Source organism: Zootoca vivipara, chromosome 1, assembly GCF_965207765.1.
Source record: "Zootoca vivipara chromosome 1, rZooViv2.hap1.1, whole genome shotgun sequence".
Taxonomy (NCBI): domain Eukaryota; kingdom Metazoa; phylum Chordata; class Lepidosauria; order Squamata; family Lacertidae; genus Zootoca; species Zootoca vivipara.
Genome location: NC_142582.1, coordinates 124202213 through 124225537, shown reverse-complemented (window position 1 = coordinate 124225537; position 23325 = coordinate 124202213). Strand labels below are relative to the sequence as shown.

The following is a 23325-nucleotide window of genomic DNA, read 5'->3' as shown; positions in this document are numbered from 1 at the left end:
TAGAATCTGCAAGATGTTTAGTTAGTGAATTCCATACATTCTTCAGGCACTAGTCATCTCTCACTGTTGTTCCCCAGCAATTCAAAGACATTCTTTATCTGAACCTGGTAGCCATCATGATGTGTAGACATTTATACATGAGATTGAAGCCCACCTCCAGGCAAGTATATGGAGGGTATCCTTCTCCTGGAAGCTATCATGAAAAAAGAATGCAGGGAGGATTCTGTTAATGCTCAATTGGGGGCTTGGTATGAAGAGTTCTCTGTTTTAGCAGGAGTAGCCAACGTAAGTCCCATGATCAAGGATGATGGCGTTGTAGTCTGTAATCTGGAGGGCACCGAGTGGCCACTGCTCTGGACTGCATTGCCATGATATCAGGAGCACAATGAGTTCTAGAGGTCTCTTTGATTCTGTATAGGTCCTGTTCAAAATAGGCCTCCAAATAAGATTTAATAGGGCGGAATCCAATATGGGATGGTCTGCTCACTGGTGCTTTCTACTGCCACATGGCAGTGGGACTACAGCTGTGTGTATGTATATATATATATATATATATATATATATATATATATATATATATATATACCCTCTTTGTGTGTGTGTGACTTACGGGAATGGGAAGGAAAGTCAGTGCCGTTTCTGTTTTAAACAATAAACTAGCTGAAACAGCCATTCACCAAAATTGTTCTCCATTCACCAAAATTATTTGCAGTGCATTTCTCCTCCAGCCAAGTAATATGTACAAAAAATGCATATTTTAGGGAACATACAAAAAGGTGTTATTTGGGGGGGGGGGGTTTAAAGTGAAACTATGCTTTATTTCATCCAGGTCAAAGACCCAGTTGTCACACCCCCAAGTGCATTTGCGTATATACACACACACACACACACGCTGAAAGCCTCAATGGCGCCCCTTTGGAGGCTTCACCTGGGGGCAAAAAACAGCTAGCCCCCCTGTAGCTACAGCTCAGGGAGGGATAGCTTTGCAAAAAATGTGTGTTAAAAATTCACACTAAAATGCTGGTGGCAAAAAATAAATAAACTGATGTGGAAAACTGAATTTAAGATTGAAATAATGAGAAGCAAAAACGAACAGATGTGTCCATCTCTTAGTGACTTACCTCACCTACTTGAGTTCTCTGCTTCAGATTATTTGTACTTGCGACACAGCTGTCTCCGATTGTGTTGGGTCTGTAGTGGCCTGAGATCATTTGTGGATGGCATTGTTTGGCAGCAGGAGCTTATGGGCACAAGTAGTGACTTCTTCCTCCTCCTCCACTACTTTTTTAAAAAAGACAAGCTTACGCAGAGCTATGAAGTCCACCCACTTTAGATGCTTCCCTGACTTGATATTCACCGCTTTTGTACAGGCCTAGGGATGTGTGCATGCAAATTCAGTATTGATAGTGCTCAGCACCATAAACACAGATAGATTTGCGAAGTGCATGTTTTGGTGAATTCTGGTAATGCATTAAAAGAAGAATCTTAACGTTAGTTGTTTTTTTAAAAAACAACTACTTGCCATTTATTCTTGGTAATATTAATCTGCTGTGGCATTTGCCTCTGGCCACCAGTATGATTGCCTTGTGCATATTGTCACTGCTGTCATGCTTGGTAGAATTGAAAATGGGTAGAATTCCCTTTTCCAGGCAGCAACATCCTTTTCCAATGCAGGGAAGCATGAGGTGAGCTCTTCCCTTCTTTGCATGGAAGCAGAAATAAAACTCGGAGCAATAGTTTAATTCCACCTCTGTATCAGCTGCAAAAATAATAACAGTTGTGAATTAAATTTCCTTTTCACATCTTCATAAATACTGGTGGGAGAATAAATATGGATGCTTCTGTCTCCTCAGTAACTTTGTAATAAGCCTTGGGAGGCAACAACGGTGGCTTGAAGTTGTACATTTGTATAGATCTTATTGCTGTTTCAAATCAGAAAGCAGTCTTGATGCCTCACCATGACCTTGTAAGTCAGAACCACTTAAAAACCTGATGTTTCTGTCTGTTCAGACTTCAGTATCACTCTTTAAGTTAAAGTTCTATGATTGAGGAACCTTTCCTGGACTTGGAAAACAACTTGTCCATGGCACACTGAACTGTTACCACTGTGAAGCGAGTTTCCTCATTAAAAGAATACCAGATATTTATAGTGAAACCTGAGAGCGCTGGTTGTTAGTGTGTGAGGCAGGGAGGATTTAGTAACCAGTACAATCTGTGGCATCTTAAATTAGCTCAGCCAACTACTCCGGACAGCCGCCAGTTGCCTGCACCCGTGCCATTCTTCCTCCCCATCCCCATGCTACTATAACACTTATGCCAATCTCCACAGCAGGAGAGGGAAGGGACAAATAAAACTGCATGTACTGCCCTCATCGCGTTGCCTTGTTTATAACTCTTCGCCCTCCTTTAGGGTTGTTGGCTCTGAAGTGAGAAAGACCAAGGAGAACCGTGTCTGTACTTTCATAGAGCTGCCCTGCTTAAGGCGGAGCTATGTAGTGATCTAACTTGCTGATGTAGCCTGCTGCTCTCGACAAGCCTGTCACAAATTAGTCTGTAGTGTGCTGCTAAAGGACATACGCACCCCCCCTGTTCCTTGTTGTGGGTTTTTGTTTGTTATATTTATACCCCACCTCCTCCAAGCAGTTCAAGATGGCCAACACCGTTCTCCCTCTCTTCATTTAATCCCCACAACAATAACCTCTTGAGGCAGGTTAGGTTGAGAGGCTCAGTGTCGCCCAGTGAGTTTCATGGCTGAGTTGGGGGGGGGGGAGGATTTGAACTCTGGTCTTGCAAGTCCTAGTCAGACAATCTCACTTAGGGTGGTCCAGCTTTTCATACCAAGTGGGCCACAGTAGACATTGAAACAGTAGGCCACACAATGCTTTGTCATCCAGTGGGGAGGGGGAGCGAGGGCTAAATTTGATGCCCTCCCTAGCCCTTGCACTGCCTTTCCAGAGGTGTGAGGGTCCTAGAGCCCTCCCATCTCCTTCCCAAAGCCCAGCACCTCGCTTGCCCAACTTTGGTAAGGCCTTGCAAGGGCTGTGGCAGGGTGTGTGTGTGTGTGTCAGATGTTGTAGAGGGACTCCAAAAAGGTATTGAGGGCCACATGTTGGACACCCTGCTCTAACCACTATACCACGCTGGCTCTAGTCTGTTGGAACTATTGAGCAGGCAGCATTACCAGTGCACCATAAGAGAGGCAGATTGGAGCGCAGGGCTGGCTATTGTCTGGGAAGCCCAGGATCTTCCTCATCTGCCCAGGCAAGACAGGTAGATAGGTAGCCGATCTATACCAACCAATTTTCAGCTTGCAATATGTGGAACAACTACTGAGCAACCCATGAGAGGTTGGCACTTCAGTTAGATAAAAAAAGGGTATTGTTCCTCCATTACCATCATCTTGCCTGAATGCCACTCCCATTGCGTGGCAGGTACTCCTATGTCTTAGCAACAGTGGGCAAGCCGTAACGAGAAGGTAGCTCCTCCTCGCATCTAGGGACCTAAGCTGGCTTTCCCATTTTCCTACACTTTCCAGATGACCAAAAGTACATGGCCTACCTCTCACTGTGGAATCTCCCCAGCCACTAAACTTGCCTGCCTGATTCTTATTATTATTAGAAAGCAATTGGGAGCAGTACTGAAGGGCAGAACAAAGCTGCAGTAGCAGTGCATACCATTGCATCATGCTTGCCTGTCAAACCTCATTGGGCAGCTCCAGGGACAGGCTGCTACTACCCTGTTTCTCATATTTTAAGACATACCCATAAAATAAGCCATAGCAGGCTTTTTAAGCATTCAAGGAATATAAGCCATACCCCGAAAATAAGACATAGTGATAGGCGCAGCAGCAATGCCGGACGCGGCAGGAGGAGGAGGAAAAAAATAAGACATCCCTTGAAAATAAGCCATAGTGTGTTTTTTTTGAGGAAAAAATAAATATAAGACATGTCTTATAATATGAGAAACACGGTACCTGTTGATAGAGGAGCAAGCCATGGAGACTGTCTGCCCCAGTAGCAGCCAGACTTTGTGCACAATGTACCACACCCCACCCTGTCACTAATACACACAAGCGCTCCTGTAGCAGCCACAGTTGCAGCTTGTTGTCACACCCAACGAGGAGAAGAAACAAATAATTAGCCTTGCAAATAGGCTTTTCAGGGTGGCTGCATGCAACCTTGCTTTGCTTGCCTAGATATTTCATTCCCTGTTTCTTTAACATAGCTGGAGTCACAATATTGAAGTATTGCCATGGCACAGTTTGTCTCGTTTGATACATAACTTCTGAATGTTCAACATGCTTCACATACCTTGATTGTTATGGTCACCCTGTAAAGTAGATCAGCGTTGTATTAGATATAGGTGTATGAGGTTGGGAGTGGCTGGCTTTGGAAAGCAGAGGGAAGAAGGGGGGGACATGCCAGCAATTGAAAGCCAATTGTAACAAATCTGGGCTGGGCAACCAGTATTGCTCCTTGTTCGCCTCCTGCCTGCTAGTCCTTAATCAGGCATCCCCAAACTCTGCCCTCCAGATGTTTTGGGACTGCAACTCCCATCATCTGTAGCTAATAGGACCAGTGGTCATGGATGATGGGAATTGTAGTCCCAAAACATCATAGAATCATAGAGTTGGAAGAGACCACGAGGGCCATCCAGTCCAACCCCCTGCCAAGCAGGAAACACCATCAAAACATTCTTGACATATGGCTGTCAAGCCTCTGCTTAAAGACCTCCAAAGAAGGAGACTCCACCACACTTCTTGGCAACAAATTCCACTGTCGAACAGCTCTTACTGTCAGGAAGTTCTTCCTAATGTTTAGGTGGAATCTTCTTTCTTGTAGTTTGAATCCATTGCTCCATATCCGCTTCTCTGGAGCAGCAGAAAACAGTCTTTCTCCCTCCTCCATATGACATCCTTTCATATATTTGAACATGGCTATCATATCACCCCTTAACCTTCTCTTCTCCAGCCTAAACATACCCAGCTCCCTAAGCTGTTCCTCATAAGGCATCGTTTCCAGGCCTTTGACCATTTTGGTTGCCCTCCTCTGGACACCTTCCAGCTTGTCAGTATCCTTCTTGAACTGTGGTGCCCAGAACTGGACACAGTACTCCAGGTGAGGTCTGACCAGAGCAGAATACAGTGGTACTATTACTTCCCTTGATCTAGACGCTATACTTCTATTGATGCAGCCCAGAATTGCATTGGCTTTTTTAGCTGCTGCATCACACTGTTGACTCATGTCAAGTTTGTGGTCTACCAGGACTCCTAGATCCTTTTCACATGTACTGCTCTCAAGCCAGGTGTCTCCCATCTTGTATTTGTGCCTTTCTTTTTTTTCTTTTCTTTTTGCCCAAGTGTAGTACTTTACATTTCTCCCTGTTAAAATTCGTCTTGTTTGCTTTGGCCCAGTTGTCTAACCTGTTAAGGTCATTTTGAAGTGTGATCCTGTCCTCTAGGGTATTAGCCACCCCTCCCAATTTGGTGTCATCTGCAAACTTGCTCAGGATGCCCTCAAGCCCATCATCTAAGTCATTGATAAAGATGTTGAATAAGACTGGGCCCAAGACAGAACCCTGTGGCACCCCACTAGTCACTACTCTCCAGGATGAAGAGGAGCCATTGATGGGCACCCTTTGGGTTCGGTCAGTCAGCCAATTACAAATCCACTGAATGGTAGGGCCGAGTTTGGGGGTGCCTGTCCTTAATAGTCACTAGCTAGTTATTAACCTCCGGAGTCATCGGCGATGTCTAGCCAGAGCAGCAGCCTTCACCCAAGCTCTATTGCACCAATGCTGCAAACAATGTCTGGAGTCAGCCTGATGGTGCATATACCTGCCGACAGGATCAGCACAGGTGAGTATTGACGCAGATGTGCACTCAGGAGGGCCATCACTCAGTGGCAGAGTATCTGCTATCATGCAGAAGATTCCTGGTTCAGTCTCCAGCATCTCCTGTCTGAAACTCTGGAGAGCTGCTGCCGGGCAGTGGCAGGCAATATTGAGCTCTGATTAGTCTGATGTTGGTGCAATGCAATTCCCCGTGTTCTTGCACTTTGATAGGAAAACGGGGCGGGGGGGGGGGCATCGCAGCTGCAGTTCTGGAAGTCTCAATGGTCGTGTTTCAGCGGATCCACTGGTGTATTTAGCTTGAAGCTTTGATATGATTCTGGGCCACACTGTACGGTGTGTTCAAAGTGGGTGCCCTTGATGGAGTAACCTCACAGACATAAAGTTACTAGGAAGTGGTATGTGACACTCTTAGGCTCACCCTCTAAATGCCGTCTCAGGGCAGGGATTAGTGATTACCTGGAAAAATGAAGCAAGTTTTGCTGCTTTCTAGGTGATGCCGATATTGCTTTGGCGTTACTAATAGGGAAGTATTTATTGCAGACGTTACTGTTTTCCCTGACATTATGATGCGGAGATCAAGGTTGGATGCTAGTCATTAATGGGTGGAATCAGGGATGTGGGGTGGAAAAAATCAAATTACAGTTTTCAGGGGGAAATTTATTAAAATGCTTATTCAGAAACTAATGGCTGGTTGCAGTACCAATCAAATTGTGCAGTTTTCACACAGACTTGCTTATACTAACAGGTAGGTAGCCGTTTTGGTTTGAGTCGAAGCAAAATAAAAAAAATCCTTCAGTAGCACCTTAAAGACCAACTAAGTTTATATTTTGGTATGAGCTTTCGTGTGCATGCACACTTCTTCAGGCATGCACACGAAAGCTCATACCAAAATATAAACTTAGTTGGTCTTTAAGGTGCTACTGAAGGAATTTTTTTATTTTGCTTATACTAACACACCCCAAAAGTTAAGCATGATGTACCTACGTTTTCTATGCATTCATTTCGCTTAAATTTTAAGCAGTGAAGGGAAGTATATACATTGCTGCTGCTACTACTGCAGCAGCATTTATCTTCTTGTGTCTTTAAAAAGATACATATTCCAATAAAAGCTTTTAGTTTGTTTGAATATAGCATTTAAACCACTATAAGTGCACTTAATTGATTTTTTAAAAAAATCACATGCTTTCGGTCAGCTCCTCAGCCTTTTGAACATCTTTATGGATTTATACAGGGCATAAAATGAACATAGTGTACTTTAAACAAAATTAGTATTGGGGGTTTGGAAAACTTAAGGGTTCAGTTTTTTAAAGAGAAAAAAACCACTGAAGAAATCAATCCAAAATGGCTAGCATTCCAACCCTTTTGTTATAGGTACCATCAAACTTTTAGACACTATGATTGATTCTGATACCTTGGGATCTGATCAGAAAGGACTTGAGGGCTGCAGTGTGCAGTTTCTTGCCTTCATAAACTAAAAGGCAGTGTTTCTGTAGGGGGTGTGTGTGTGAGCCTGCAACCGTAATTTCCTTTTAATGCCCATGCTGTCTGAAAACTTTTGTTTTTAACTTTTTCTGTTTTTACTGTATGGTTTTATGCATTTTGTTATAAACCGCTCTGATACTTTTCATGAAAAAGCAGTCTATAATTTTTTTAAAAATAACATGAATAAATAAGGCAGTGTTTCATTTCTCGGAAGCATATCTGCTTTACTGAATTCATCCTGATCTACTTGTTCCTAGTGAACTTTCGGTTAATGAACTTTCAGAAGAATACCTGGGCCTAATGCCCTTTTATGCATACCATGTGTGTATAAGGAGATTGCTCTTGAAGTCTGAACCCTGGTGAAAACTATCTAAAATTGCTTGACAGCCAAGAATGCCTTTATTTGTTCTGGAGTTATCCTCCAGGTAACAGCTTAACATATCTGTATATACAAAGAGCAAATATTAAAATACTTAACAGGCACTGTAAAGTGAAATGAAGTGCTGGCTCCTTTGAAATCCAATAAACTCACAATAGCCAAATCTCTGCATTAAGGTAGCTGGAGAATAAAAAGAAGTTATGATATGATTTGGGGGAAACTTCAAGACTGAACAAGACACCAAAGTTTACTTAAACAAAACAGTCCTCAGTGGATAAACCAGGCTTTGGGTCATATGTCTTTACTTTATAAGCATTTGTTTTGTTTTGTTTTGTTTTGTTGTGTTGTTTTTGTTTTGTTTTGTTTTGTTTTGTTTTTGGTTTAGTTTAGTTTAGTTTAGTTTAGTTTACATGCTCTGGGAATGCTTTTATATATTCCCAGTTTGACAAATATGTAACTTAGCTGTGTGCTTTTCTAGTGTAGCACAAGATTATTAATTTAAAAAATTCCTTCAGTAGCACCTTAAAGACCAACTAAGCATGCACACGAAAGCTCATACCAAAATAAAAACTTAGTTGGTCTTTAAGGTGCTACTGAAGGAATTTTTTTAATTTGCTTCGACTCAGACCAACATGGCTACCTACCTGTAACTAAGATTGTTAATGTCAATCTTGCTGGATAATGCCCCTAAAATTGATCAGGTGTTGTAAAATGTTTTTTTCTGTTTTAACAGTTGACAGTACATATATGCTTTTGTTGGGGGGGGGGGGCATTGTTTACTTTGCTCAGAACATTTTTCAGTGAGTTATATATGTGCTGTTGCAATGCACGTTATGTTGTATGAGCACCATGTTTTGAAGCAAACACTCTTGCTCCACAGAAGCAGTGGTTGCTAGAACTAAAGCTAATAATATATTTTTACTTTTGCAAATGGAATTTTGTAATCTTTAGAATAAACTCATACAGTATTCAGCTACGCTTGCCAACAAAAAATTATTCTAAATGTTAGCATCTTAAATGTTCAGCCTTAAATTAAAAGTGCTTAAATAGTTTTCCTAAAGCATTCTTCTTCCCCCGCACCCCAGAAATTAAAATGTTGGAATCCACTCTCTTATTTCTCTGGAAACTATCATACTGTTGTTTAGATCACACAGAGACATGTGCACACCTACGTTTTTCAGCAGAGTCAAAGCATGAAAAATTAGGGCTCATGTCTATCCACACTGTCTCCCAGTTGGATTTTGGCTTGGACGCTAACTCTTAAACTGGTTTATCCCCTCTGGGAACTGATTCATAACATTGCATCATTAAACATTTTATTGCACCAACTAAGACAATCGTGAATATGTAACTCAGATATTACACATGGTACATCCTCATATCCGGTCATGTTTGACTACTGAGGACACAGAATATGAGTGGCTTCAGACGTTGAACAATTGAGGGAAACGGAAAGTGCAAATGAACTTGTGCTTCCTGTTTTTATGCTTCTGTTTTAACACGTAAAACAGGGGTTCATTCATATCTTCCTCATGAAAAGTGCATGTTCCCTCTTCATTTGGAGCTCTCACTTAATCCCATAGGGGAAGAGGTGCTAATTCCACTTCAGAAGTTTCACAGAATTTTAGAAAAACGGAAAGCAAAGCTGGACTCCAGATATTCCAAAGGAACGAGGAAAGGACCAATTACAAGTATACTCTGAGAAGTAATGCAGGGTTGTTACCCAGACATTTCTGACCCAAACCCTGGTCACTCAATTTATTTGAAACAAAACTTTAGCCCAAAACATGTACTAAATTCTACCTTTCCCTCTTTCTGTCCTCCTGTGAGGGGGGGGCGAAAAGCCTGTACCTAGGATCTGTGCTTTTTTCCCTCTCTAGGAAAGATAGGTGCTGGTACTCACCATGAAGTTGTTACAATAAGTGCCACACTTTTTAACGACAAAAAGTGGTGCTGGTACTGTGTACCCTTGAGTAACCCCCTTTAAAAAATAAAAGCACAGCCTAGGATCAAGGTAAATGCAGGAGAACAGTCAGTTTCAAATGGCTCCCTTGCACTCCCCCCGCTGCCCCATTAAATACCCAGAAACCTGATAGAGCAGGTCTCCATTTCTGCACGCTTGTCCCCAAACAAATCTTCTGCGCACTTGCTGCATAATGCCTTACTTTGCATGGTTGCCAGCTTTGGTGTGGGGATAGGGTTCAGTTCGGGGTGAAGGGGAGCAGGTTTAAAGTTAGACTGAGTTCCGGTTTTCTGTATCTCTGACCTAGCTTTTGAGTTCAACTTTATGATTACAAGAAGGAACCCAATTCCATGCACTCGGGTCTTCTGTCTCTCTCTGGGTTTTCTCCCTTTGCACCAGCTGGGAGGGATTGCTGCTCGCAGGATCTGTCCAAATAGCACAGCAACCCAGGTGCTAAACCAGCTATGTCAATGTCAGCCGTGATATTAATACCCGATTCCCGGATAAAGGCAACACAGAAGCGATTAGGAGTTATGGCATTTATTTATTTATATTGCCTTCAAGCAATATATAATAATATCATGCTTGGTAGTGTCTTAGTTCCTCCCTAGAAACACCTTTCATGTGAATACCAGTGGCACCATCCCTTGCTTGAGGCTGCTGTCACTCAAGGAAACTTACACCAAAACTCCTAGGTCCCAATATGTGCGAAGCCTTTCTTATGAGCAACTTTGAAATGACTTCATGTGGATAATTCATGCTGTGAATGAGTAGTTGTGTGCATTATTTTTTGGCAAAAACAAATATTTGCATTATTTGTGTTTATCTAGCGCACAAACTTTTAAAAGATTTTTCTTCTCTCCTTGTGTGAAAAGGAGAGCCATGTTGTTCGATATTCTCCACTATTCTTTATGGAACCTGCCACTTTTTAATCCACGTGCTGATGCCACTACTAATGATAAACCTCACCCCCAAAAAATTCTATCCAGAGAATATTTGGCAAAATGATCCTCCACAAATTGGGTGAAGATTGTGGGAGGCCATATTTGCTCAGCTTCGCTCCCACTTTTCATTGAAAGGAACTTGATTAACAACATACAGTACGTGGGCTTCCTATGTAGCATATCCTGGCCATGACCATCCCACCTAGACATGGTAAAGGCAAAGGACCCCTGGATGGTTAAGTCCAGTCAAACTTGACTATGGGGTATGGCGCTCATCTCGCTTCAGGCCGAGGGAGCCGGCATTTGTCCACAGACAGCTTTCCAGATCATGTGGCCAGCATGACTAAACTTCTTCTGGCGCAACGAGACACCGTAATGAGTGCCAGAGCACACGGAAACACTGTTTACCTTCCCGCTGCAGCAGTACCTATTTATCTACTTGCACTGGTGTGCTTTCAAACTGCTAGGTTGGCAGGAGCTGAGACAGAGCAACGGGAGCTCACCCCATCGCGGGGATTTGAACCGCCGACCTTCTGATCAGCAAGCCCAAGAGGCTCAGTGGTTTAGACCACAGCACCACCTGCATCCCTCCTCTCACCCCCCCCCCCCGGCAAGGTTGAAACAAGTGGTATGGGCTTAATGGGAAATTTTGAATTGGGAAATTTTCCATTTCAAGCTAGAAAGTGGCTGACCTGTGGCTCTCCAGATGTTGGTGGACAATTCCCATAATCTGTCACCAACAACATCTGGATGGTCACAGGTTAGCCACTGCCCTAATAATAATAATAATAATAAATTTATTTGTACCCTGCCCATCTGAGTAGGTTGCCCTATCAAGGTATTATCTCCTACATGGCTGCAGTGTTGAATAGCTTTCATTTAATAGAGTCTTTTTGACCATTTGTGACTTGGGTTTCTAAAGTACAATAAATTTGAATAGTTACACATATCAACACTTAAGTGCAACCGTAAAACTTGCTTTATAGTTTGTGAGGTTCTCGATGATTGCCTTTTGAAGCTTTCCTTGCACAAATGACTTGTATGTTGTTGGAAGAAGCAAAATAACATTTGTGAAAACAAAAGATGCTTCGGCCAAATCACATTCCTGCCACTTTCATAATCACAATTTATGTTGTTCCCCTTCAGTAATTAATTTGTGTTTTTGTTTCAGAGATCGTTCACATTAATAATAGAAGCCTGGGATTGGGATAATGAGACAAAAGCTGGTGAGTATATCGTTAAAACTTTAACATTATGAAACGGAAAAAGTAGAAAAGTTTTGCATGCCATTTTTAAAAAGCTTGGGGTAGCCATTTAGACAGCATTTGAAATGAGGGTGTTATTACAGATTAAGCTACAGCGCTTATGAATGCATTGATATATTTCCACTATAACTGGAAATGTGTTCTTTAACACATTTTCAGGAGTTTCGACTAGACGATCTCTGGGGTCCCTTCCAACTCTACGATTCTATGACTCTTCGATTCTAAGAGCCAGCGTTCTAAACACCCATTGTTCTAGGCACATTTTGCCACAGGGAATTTCATTAGCACGAACAGCTTCTGAGCTCTGGGCGCAGTACAGCGCCTAAGTTTTCAGATTAAAACTGCAGAGTGGAAGGAAAGGAGGACCTTTTTCTGCCTCCCCACTTCCAGCAACTCTCTGAAGACTGGAGAAGAGACCCTCTTAAGAATATTAGAGGGGTGGACAGGGGAAGGACTAGACCATATGAAAAATGAGCATAACATTTTAGCTGCAGTTCATTCCATTTTCAGCTTTGTATTCTTTTTATTAAAGAAGTGTGCCTAGACATTCCGTTGTTGCGCCTATAACCTGGGTTTAAGGTGCCATTTAGCTCCTAGCTTTCATATCTCAGTTTCTAACACTGCTAAGAGCAGCAATTGCTCTCAAGCTTGCAGTTTGGCGGATAATGAGAATACAGTGCTTCCTCGGTTTATGAACACAATTGGTTCCGGAAGTCTGTTCATAAACTGAAGCGTTCATAAACTGAAGCAAACTTTCCCATTGAAAGTAATGGAAAGTGGATTGAATCTGTTCCAGGCGGTCCGCGGAGTACTTAAACAGAAGCGTTCATAAATTGAAGCGAACTTTCCCATTGAAAGTAATGGAAAGTGGATTAATCCGTTCCAGATGGGTCCGTGGCGTTCGTAAACCGAAAATTCGTAAACCGAGGTGTTCATAAACCGAGGTTCCACTGTAACATTTTGTGTGGGGCTGAATACAAAGTGTCAGTTAACACATGCTGTGTTGCCTTTAGTTTTATTCAGTCTGGCCTGTATTGTATAATGTATGGTCCCATAAATGTGTGGAGAAACGAAAGTAGAAACATCCTTTAGGCCACTGACAGCAGTTTCCTTTGGTGCTTCAGTTATGGGCCTCACTGCATTGGTTTCATTGGTGTATAGATTCATTATCTGTTGGACATATACCTAGAGACATTTGGGACCCATAACATCTTCTGTGAATCAACACTAGCAACACCTTCAAATCTCTGAAAATAGGAAATTTGCCAAGAGGTGTTTTTCCTTAAATTCTTCTTCGCCTGCTAAAAATTGTGGCTCAAGACAAGGAAAAATCTGTTTGATGCATATATTTATCTAAATGTTAAGCACCAAAAAAATAGCTGTTCTGGTTTGGAAACTGCTAATCTGATTGATCCTGGTTCTGCAATACTATGGTTCACTTTACTTCGTTAGCATTAAATTGAAACCCCTGCCACTCCTTGGATATTTCTGTGCTGTTTGTTGTTGACTTCTTGTACCTTGGTAAGGATCAAAATAGGAGAATGCATCTCTTCTAAAAAATTGTGTGTCTTTCTTAGGAGTCCTTGTTTTATACCTTAAAAACTATGATCATAGCGTGCCTGCTGGTAAAGCCCGCCAAATTTCCAAAATTGTGTGGTAATTCTTCTCTACCTGCATGCCAGCTCACAAGGTGTTTATCTTGGTCAATGTAAGATGGATTTCACCAAACAAACCCCACCAGTATAAACCCTGCAAAAGGGCTTCCACATACACAATGAGGCTACCCCAAATGCCCTTCCTTCCAAATTGGCTGGGGGGGGGGAGAGGCATCAGGAGAACACCCGGTGGGTGGGGGGTAACAATCAAGCTTCAAGCATGTGCAAACAGAATCTTTGTGATAGCACAACGTTGAATTCCACTCAATACATTTTTGTTAAGGCTGGCTCAGTAGTTTCTGAAAAAGTAGTATTCAGAGAAATGGCTTGCTGTAGACAACCTGTTGCCTCCAGTCTATTTCAGAATTTTGGCTTATACTACTTAAACAGCATACGGCTTTCCACGTAAAACAATGCTGGTTAATAAATCATTTTTAGTGAGGGCACTTATGTAGCAATGGGAAACCTGGGGTTTTTAATACAGAGATGAGCATCCCATTGAAGACAAAGCAGCGCATCTTTAGTTGGCTGTGTACCTGATTTATGACCACGGTTCTTTATCAGGCAAGTTATCATATTTGTGTACTTGTGTGCTTGGGGTGTGAATGAGTAACTTGTTCCCCTACTGCTGGCCTTTGGAGAACTGCAACAATCGCCCGAACCAACGTTAGCAAAACAACTGCAGATCTGTCAAAAGTTAGCTTGTTGTCTGTGGACAAAGCCTGTGGCTTAATAGTCAATGGTGACTTGTGGGCTTAAAACACCCCAAAAGGTGTAAGGGGGGCAATTATATAATGCCAGTTGTTCCTCACCCCCAAAGGCACTCTCCTCCATTGTCTCCCAAGACAGACAGATATCAGTGAATGTTCCTAGCCAGAGCAAATAAGTGCTTCCTTTGTTTTCTACCAAATTGGCACATGCAGTTTCTGAATCTGAGCTCTTGAAGCAAAGCTTCAGCCGTCCAAGGTGTGGGAGGTATAGGATGCTGACAGTTGTGGTGGGGGGGGAGGGGTAAGGCATGGGCACCTGCGTCCTAGCCAAGATTCATTAGCAGAATCCTAGTGGATACCTCTATGTGGAGAGAAGTTAATTACCAGTGCCTAGTTATGTATCATTAGAGCCGGAAGCAGCGTATGCCGGGCTGTGTGTGTGTGTGTGTGTGTGTGTGTGTGTGTGTGTGAGAGAGAGAGAGAGAGAGAGAGAGAGAGAGCACACCTCCCAGCAATTTAGCACCTGCTGATTCTCCCCCAGGCTCCTTCTTTCCTGCCCATTCAAGCTGCACAGGTTTCCAGTTTCAGAGCTGTGAAATTATTTGCAATAAGAAATCAGACAGGAGAAAGGGTAAGGATTCTCCCTTAAAATGACTATTTACCCCTACATCTCCTTTGAAAACCCAGTGTTTTCTCTTAACGGCTAGTTTCCCCAGTAATGTCTAGGCGGCTGCCTACATTTTTGTGCTTACCTTCACAAACTCATAGAAATCCTCCCTCCAGCAAAGCACTTGTAACAAATGAGGTTCTGGCAAACAGGATGCTGAGTAAGATACCTAATAAATATTAAATGAATGGTACCATAATGCATATCAGAGTACTGCACTTAAAAGCTTGAACTATATACCTGGAGTCATCTGGTTTCAACATCAGGCAAGGCAGTTTCCTCGCAGGCTCCTGCCACCCATCCCTTTATTAGTGATACATCTGGCTACAGATGTGATTGGAAGTTGTTTTGAACTGTTTTTAATACTGTGCTTCAATGATGGTGACGCACCCTGGGAAGTTAGGGTGAAGGACGGGGTATTAATAATAAAGGTATGAGCTGGGATTTTGATGATAGCCTTATGTGAACCCTGCAAAAAAAAAAAAAACAAGCATGCATGCATGAGAAGCCCATCTGGAAGCACTCTTGCTGAAGGGAGCAGTACCCTAATATGTATTCAGGAGGTATATGCAGAAGGCCTGGTGAGAAGAACCCTGATAAACTACTGTACTGAGTAGCAACGATGCTGCCTTTTGCCTTGCATACACAAAGGGCTAATTCTAGCTTCCCTTCTCTGCTTGCACAGGTGCTGGGTGGGTTGAAGGGCAAAATGCCAATGCAACAAGAGAAGGTCAAACTGGAATTAACCCTCCTATACTGGAACATGCAGGAATCCTGCAGTTTGGAGTTGCAAGAGCATGTCTTAGTACAGTGGATATTTTACAGGGTTTAAAAAAGGGAGGGAGGGGAGCTCGCTTGCTGTAAGCCATTGTTCTTAGATTTTGTGTTGACTGGGTAGAGCAACACAGAGACTTCTTCACTGCTACCCTTCTGCATTTTTGATTTCAGGATTCCCTTCTCTCTGACACTGTCCAAACTAGCTGCAGCTTCCTGGTTCACGGTACATTTTAAAGCTGGCCCTTTGTAGTGAACAACATGCCTCTTCTTGCATATAGGAGAGAATTTCCTCTCCTCCCTTTCCCCCAAACAATCTAAAATAGTTTGAGATGAAATTTGAGTTCAACTCTAGCAGAGCCTAGCTGTGTATTCTCAAGTGGGTGTACTTCTGAGAAACTGGCTACAGGAATGTACCAACTTATCATGCCTCTGGTATTTTCCCTTTAATGTAAGTAAACCCCGGAGGACCGCAAATGTAAAGGCTAAACTATAGCTGTGACATTGTTAAATGCATTTAGCTCTTGTGTGCATGCATTTAGTTTTGTTATGGAGGGCAGGAGGTGAACTGGTAGAGACCATGCTGTGTGTGTGTAGAGGGGTTAAAAATCATAGCATCATAGAACCATGGAAGCAACCAGGAGGGTCATCTAGTCCAACCCCCTGCAATGCATGAATCTTTTGCCCAACATGGGTCTTGAACCACGACCCTGAAAATAAGAGTCTCATGCTCTACTGACTGAGCTATCCCAGCATCTGTCATCTGTCCTGGAGCCCTGTGCTTTGAATTCTCACTGGGGATGAAATCACACAATGGTATCATTTTTAGTTCAGTTTAGCCACAGCAACATAGCAGGATTGGGATTGTTGATTTGTTCATGTTGATGATGATTGTGCAAAGCACCATTCAGAGTCAACACTTCCTGGTGCAGAGTGCTGCGAACAAGCCACAAGTTGACTTACGCTGACCATTTTGTCCCTATGATAGGAGCTACTCTGTGTCAGAATGGATATGCACACTTCGGATATTGAGCTCTCTCTTTGTTTTTTAGATGAAGAACTGTTAATTGACCGAGTGCCATTTGCTGGTATGATCAACCCGGAAGATCGTTGGAAAGCGCTGCAGCTGAATGGTCATGTTGTTCATTTTGAAGCACAAATACGAGTTAAATGTGATGAAAACTACTATGGCCCCCAGTGCAATAAATTTTGTGGCCCTCGTGATGACTTTGTGGGCCACTACACATGTGACCAAAATGGAAATAAAGCTTGTATGGAAGGCTGGATGGGTGACGAATGTAAACAAGGTACCACACTACTCATTCTTAAAACTGAATATTATGCTTGTATCTTAAAATTCTTGATTCTTTGTTCATGACCTGATCATGCCACAAGGAACATTGCATAATAATGTTTAAAAGGCCCAAGTTTGCTGCATACAGAGTCAGACCATGGATTTCTCTAGACCAGCCTGGCACCTTCCAGATGTTTTGGACTGCATCTCCCATCAGTAGTGCTGGTGATGCTGACAGAAGTTGTAGTTCAAAACATCTGGAGGGTGCCTGGTTGGCAAAGTCTGAACTAGTTTACAACTGTCTTCTCCAATAATGACTCTCCAAGCTCTTGGAGGACTTATCTGACCCTACAGTCTTGTATCTTTTTAAACTGGAAATGCCTGGAATGGAGCCTGGGAAGGTCTACATGCTCGCCATGTGCTCTTACACTGAACTATGAAGCAGAGATTAACTTTCATATTCATTCAGTGTTCTCCACCAAATCTGCAATGCCTAGATAGGCAAAGAATCCCAGAGTTTTAGCTGCACACAGTCTTTCTCTTGAATTCTTTGCATGCCCACCCTCTGCCTTCATTAAGCCATTTATTATTGAGTACCTTGATACTCAAACAGCTTGGCTCCCGAACGCCTCAAACCCGGAAGTGAGTGTTCCGGTTTGCGAACATTTTTAAGAAGGCGAACGTCCAATGTGGCTTCCACAGCTTCCACTTGAGTGCAGGAAGCTCCTGCAGCCAGTTGGAAGCTGCTCCTTGGTTTTCGAACTGTTTTGGGAGTTGAACAGACTCCTGGAACGGATTGAGTTTGAGAACCAAGGTACCACTGTATTTTTATCTCACCTTTCAATTTATAAAAGGCTCAAGGCAGCTTGCAAGGTAACTTCCCTCGCCTTGGTGCCAGCGATAATCACTTTGTATTTTTCACCTACCCTGGTTGTAGCTGGGAGTTGATGTTTTTATCTAAGGACATTCTCCTTTCAACATATTTCAGCCTCAGCTTTAACAACTTGAACATGTAAACTGATGATCAAATGAGATGCTGGACTGCTCTACAATCTTAATCTGAGGAGCTTGTGCTAGTGCACAGGGGACAACCTGAAGTCTGATTCTGGTGCAGAAACTTAAGATGTTTATAGAATGGATTTTTGTGTAGACCTGGTTGATTTTTTTTTAAAGAGCTATGCATATTTTAAAAGCTGCAGAGCTTCAATATATAATCGTTCGTAGGAGTTCTTATATCATTGAACGTGTATCTTTCCAGAATTAGAAAGTGTTCTTGGCTGTATAAGAACAGAGATAAATGCCACTTTAGACATGAAACTCCTGTAAGAGGAACAGGAAGCACAAGTGTCTTGGGCTTCCTTTCCCTCTGCACTTCTTGTCGTGTCTGAAATAGAACTTCTGCATCTCTCCTGCCTGGAGAAAACGGCTTTCATATTCAGGAGATGCTGAGAAGTAGTTAAAATGCTTGATAGTTGTGTTATTGAGGTTTGTTTCATGAAGAAAATGCAGTGTTCAAAATGAAGCCATTTAACTAAATTTTCTAAAGTGTTGGCATTCACTGATGTTTAACCCTCTTTCTGTTGATAGCTGTATGCAAACAAGGATGTAATTTAGTCCATGGGGGCTGCACTGTACCTGGGGAATGCAAGTAAGTATATATGCAGATTTGGGTTTTTTTTGGGGGGGGGTTATTTTCTTAAATCTTCTCTTACACTCTTGTGAGAAAGATGCAGTGATAAGCAAACCTTCTAGATTTGACATAATGGTCTGGTTCACACACAACTCCAAGCCCATGGTTTGTTAAACAACCATAAGATGTTCAGCCCATGGCTTGTTCCATGAATGCTTGGTTTGTTTTCCAGATGTTCTTGCCTTGTTCCATTGTAGCTTAATGGATGTCTGGCATGTAATGTCAGACTAATTCAAGCTTCAAAAACAGATAGACTATGGCTTCAGGTTATGGTTTGTTAGTAGTACACAGGCCATATTTAAGGTGCTGGACATGATTTGGATGATAAAGCAAGCCTTAATGTAATAAACCATGGCTGGCCTTAACATGCAAACCAGGCTATTGACTTCTTAAGGTTGATCTTTTTATTTCAGATATGTTACGTCCTGCTTTTTAATTTGACCCTAGATTTCCAAAACTGGTGCTTTAAAAAAATGCATATAGCAGCAAGCCAAAAGACTTTTTATTTTATAGATGAAATAATCTGAGAGGTGTGGTAATTATTTTGGTCTCCTTTTTCCAGTTTCCATTTTACCTGTTCTGGAAAGTATGGCAGCCTGTCTCCAAGAACAGGCAATTCTGAACCTTAGTGCTCACATTTCTAGCAAGCAAAGTGACTGTCTCCATTATCAGCTGAATGTGTGTGGCAGGAGGGCCTGGGTATTACGGGAACATACTGAATTACATTTGTTTGCTTAAATGTGTTCAGTTACATGGAGTTCTTATTACTGACTGTTGGCAGCTGAAAACGGGCTGGTGCCATTACACTAACCATTCAGTGTAATGACACTAGCCTGTTTTGAGCTTCCAGCATAAAACTACATACCTCCTTAGGGTAGTTAGTCTGAGTTGACTAATGGCGATTAGGAACATGACTGCCTTAATCCAAGTAATACCACTGGTACATCTAGCTCACTGTTGTCTAGCAGTTAGTCTGTTCTGGTTGGCAGTGACTCTCCAGGGTTTCAGGTGGGTCTTTTGTGGCCTGACCAGAAGATGCCAAGGATAGAACATGGACTTTCTGTACACAAAGTAGGTGCTCAACTACTGAATTACAGCCTTGTACCAGCACCGTAGTCTGCATGTCCACACTTCTGCTTGTTCTGTGCTTTGTAGCCACAAGCCCAGGCGATTTCCCCCTTGCCCTGCTCCTTTCCCAGGGAAAACCTGCTCTTTAGTGCTAAATCGGAGCAAACGTCAATCCATAGGAAACAGGAAGTGCCGTGACAAGAGGAAATGTGGATAAGCCCTAACTCAATAGCAGTGGTGGTGGTATGTTTTGAACTGGGTGTGTGTTTATCCCTTCCTATGATGCAGTTGGCTTCTGAAATTAAGATATGCGCACACATCTCCACTAGTCCTTTCCTGTCTTAAATGTTTTGCCTAAATTTTCCAGTGCAAGCATATGTGCAAGAGTTTGCTTTCGTTAGGCTGATGGCCGTGGTAGTTCTTTTAAAAAAAGATAATATGCATCGGGTGCAGGTGTACTTTGCAGGCCCACCAGTGGTGTGGAGTATTTCTTAGTTTTTCTCGTTTAGCCTCCATCCTATTGATTGCATTATGGCTCTTACTTTATGCTAGAGATGGGGGACTCTGTGGCCCTCCAGATGTTGCTGGACTCCAGCTCCCATTGAGATCCACCATCATGGCCAGTGGTCGGGGAAGATGGGAGTTGTAGTTCAGCCACATCTGGAGAGCTGCAGGGTCCCCATCCCTGTTTTATGCTGAAGTGCCTCCTTTTCAGAAATCCTTGGGTTCATTCTGCTTCTGAAATGTTTTGAATGGAACTCTGGTATATCCGTTCTGATCTCTTAAATGATTCCTAAGGGAATATTATGCAGAAAATCACCATATTATAAGTTAATTGTATGGTGAAGAAAGCTCTTGAATTCATGAATAAGTGGCTGTCACACACACATATATGCACCAAAGTTCAATTGTCTTTTATGACTGCTGGCAAAATAGTTTGGGGCTTTTCAGAGGCAAAGGGGAATCTGTGTGACACCGTGTGTTTGTGGTGCCTCAGTGATACAGACGTTACTCTTTTTAATTCTTCATTATAAGGTTCTTAATAAATTTTTTGCAGTAGCAGTTTTTATGTAGCCAATCACAGAACAGTCCTATTAGTTCATCAGTGACTTAAAGCTGCAGCGAGCTCAGACTCCCATTTTTCTTTCCCCTTCCTTAGTTTCAGTCATGATGGAGAACTGTTCTGTTCAGACACCCTTTTAATTTTCCCTGTGAACATTTTAATTTTTCAGCAGGTTCTGGGGATGTGTAGTAATTCATGAACAATTTCACATACAGAAATGAAATTAAGCTGTTCTAGCTTCTATTCATGCTGAATATGACCAGACTTCCTGTTAGGCAGGAAACCTTCAATTTATCCTTCCTTTATAGATGTGACAACTAATCAGTTTGCTGTACATAACCTTTTGACTTGTAAACACTGCGTTCCTTTGGTTAGGCAATCAGTTTTACTGGTACAACATTGTAATATGAAGCTAAGCCTTTTCTTGCAATAGGATCACGTGCAGCAGCAAAATTTGGTAGCTACCAAGGGCCCGTTGGTGCTGATGTCTTCTCTGAATTGGACCTTGCTTTTCCATCCCCACCTCCAAGTTTGGTTTGTGAGTTGCCTATGATTTTAAATTTCCCACAGTGCCCACAAGCTGTGCTATGTTGGGGAACTGTGAGAAATTTAAAATTACAGATAGTTTATGGCCTTTTGATTTTAGGAGGACAAGGCATCAGCCCCCTAAAAACCTGGAGCCCCCACCCCAGAATGTACTGTAGGATGCCAGCTCTGCAGATGTTTATGTTCAAAACTAGCTGCTTCTTAAAAGTTGCGATATATATTATGCGCTTACTGCTTTCTTGAATAGCGTATAAGCCACAGGGGCAGCAATATGTGTTTTTACTTCCTTTTGATAATAGAAAATATATAGTTACAAAGGTACTTGAGTTCTAGAAATGTTCTGCAGAGTTTGAAGCTTGCAACACACATTGTACATAAAGTGTGCTTTTAGAATCATGACATGATTCATGACATTGGCTCTGTTCAACCTTTGAAATTTGGGTAATTCATTTTTATCCTGCCTTGTGGCCATAAACACACACAACTAAAAATCTGTAAAACAACAACATTTAGCTTAAAAATAAGCACAGAATGCAATAATTGGATGAGAAATTGTATTATATTGAACCATATAGTCTCTTCTCCATATTGTAAAAATGAGTTCCTGGTATGATTTTTGTCTCCTGTAGCCTGAAAGTTTTTTGTTGTTAGTGGGTTTTTTCCGCTTAAATGCATTTTTGTAAAGCAGCAGCATGTATGGATAACAAGAACCCTTATTTAGCCAAATGCTTTCTAAATTAAAGTAATGGCATTAAACTGAACCAGTTCTGATGCTACGAAGCTAAAAAACCAGGGAGATAGTTGTTTCCGCATCCCCCTCCTAATATATAAATTAGCATAGGAGTGGGCTGTTGTAGAATATTGTGGGATGTGTGACAGTATACCGAATCTGCTGTAGAGGTGACGTAAACTAAAATATTCCACTTTAATTATATCCTGCCTCTTAATTTTCAGCTGTATTAATGTGTATCTTTATCCGCATTTCAGCTACATATTTCTATGCCTAACTTTCCATTATCTGAGTATGCAAATATTAGAGATGGTGGGCTGAGGCAGAGACAAATAGCTTAGTCAAAGTTACTTAACTGAGTTTATGGCAGACGTGAAATTTGAATCAAGGACTCCCTGGCCCACGGGCATATTTGCATAGTGGCTATTACTTATTTTTGATTCTGGAACATCATTGTGAGGAGTATCTTTGAAGGCATTGAGGAGAGTGGGTGGATGGGGAGATAAACACAAATTCTCATTGCCCCTAACGTCCTCTTGCATTATTTACAGATGTTTCCTTACTGATGTGTGGGCAGAAAAAAAGGGTAGCAGGTGGGAATCTCATGAGCAGTTTTGAAATTCTCTGCACGTTGGCGCCAGACCAGCAGTGCAAACTTCCAACCCTTTTTCCATTTAACTTTATACCTTGTGAAGTGTCAAAAATCTGCAAGGTTAAAAGATAAAAAGGTGTGAAGGGTTTCTGGCACTTGCTTTGATAGCAAATTTAGATACTGACATATACGCTGACAAAAAGGGTTGTCTAAGGGGATAGGAAGAGCAGCTCAAGCTTGTGTACATTACTCCCCCTCCTTTTTTATCTTCACAGCAGCCCTGTGAGGTAGGCTGAGCTGGGAGTTTCTAGTTCAGACACCAAAAGGGTGAAATTGCACTTATTTAAATTATTTTTGGCTTGTTATTTATCAGGGTTGGCAAACTTTTTTGGAAGGGGGTGTTTTGTGGTAAATATTAGGACTATGAAATCTTACAGTTAAAGCTAGAGGGGTTGCTTTTCTAGCTTTGTGCTTGTTTGTTTTCTTTACATTAATGGCATCATATATTGTGTTTCGTTTTTCCTCCCAGTAGCTCAGGGTCATGTACATTGCCATATTCTCCCACTTCTTATCGTTGTAACTCTCCTGTGAGGTAGGCTAGGCTAAGTTAATACATGTACGTTAGCAGCAGTTCTTGGTGGGGATTTGCG

At 42.1% G+C, this 23325-nt stretch overlaps 1 protein-coding gene across 2 annotated transcripts in view; it reads left to right on the top strand.

Annotated features, from left to right (window-relative positions):
• Positions 1 to 23325, top strand: part of JAG2 (jagged canonical Notch ligand 2) — an 86456-nt gene that overhangs the window by 28899 nt on the left and 34232 nt on the right. For both annotated transcript variants that reach the window (XM_035104733.3, XM_035104725.3), the window contains exons 3-5: positions 11793 to 11847; positions 16745 to 16999; positions 18574 to 18634. In XM_035104733.3, the coding sequence (XP_034960624.1) occupies positions 11793 to 11847; positions 16745 to 16999; positions 18574 to 18634 (371 nt within the window). The remainder of the gene's footprint in view (positions 1 to 11792; positions 11848 to 16744; positions 17000 to 18573; positions 18635 to 23325) is intronic.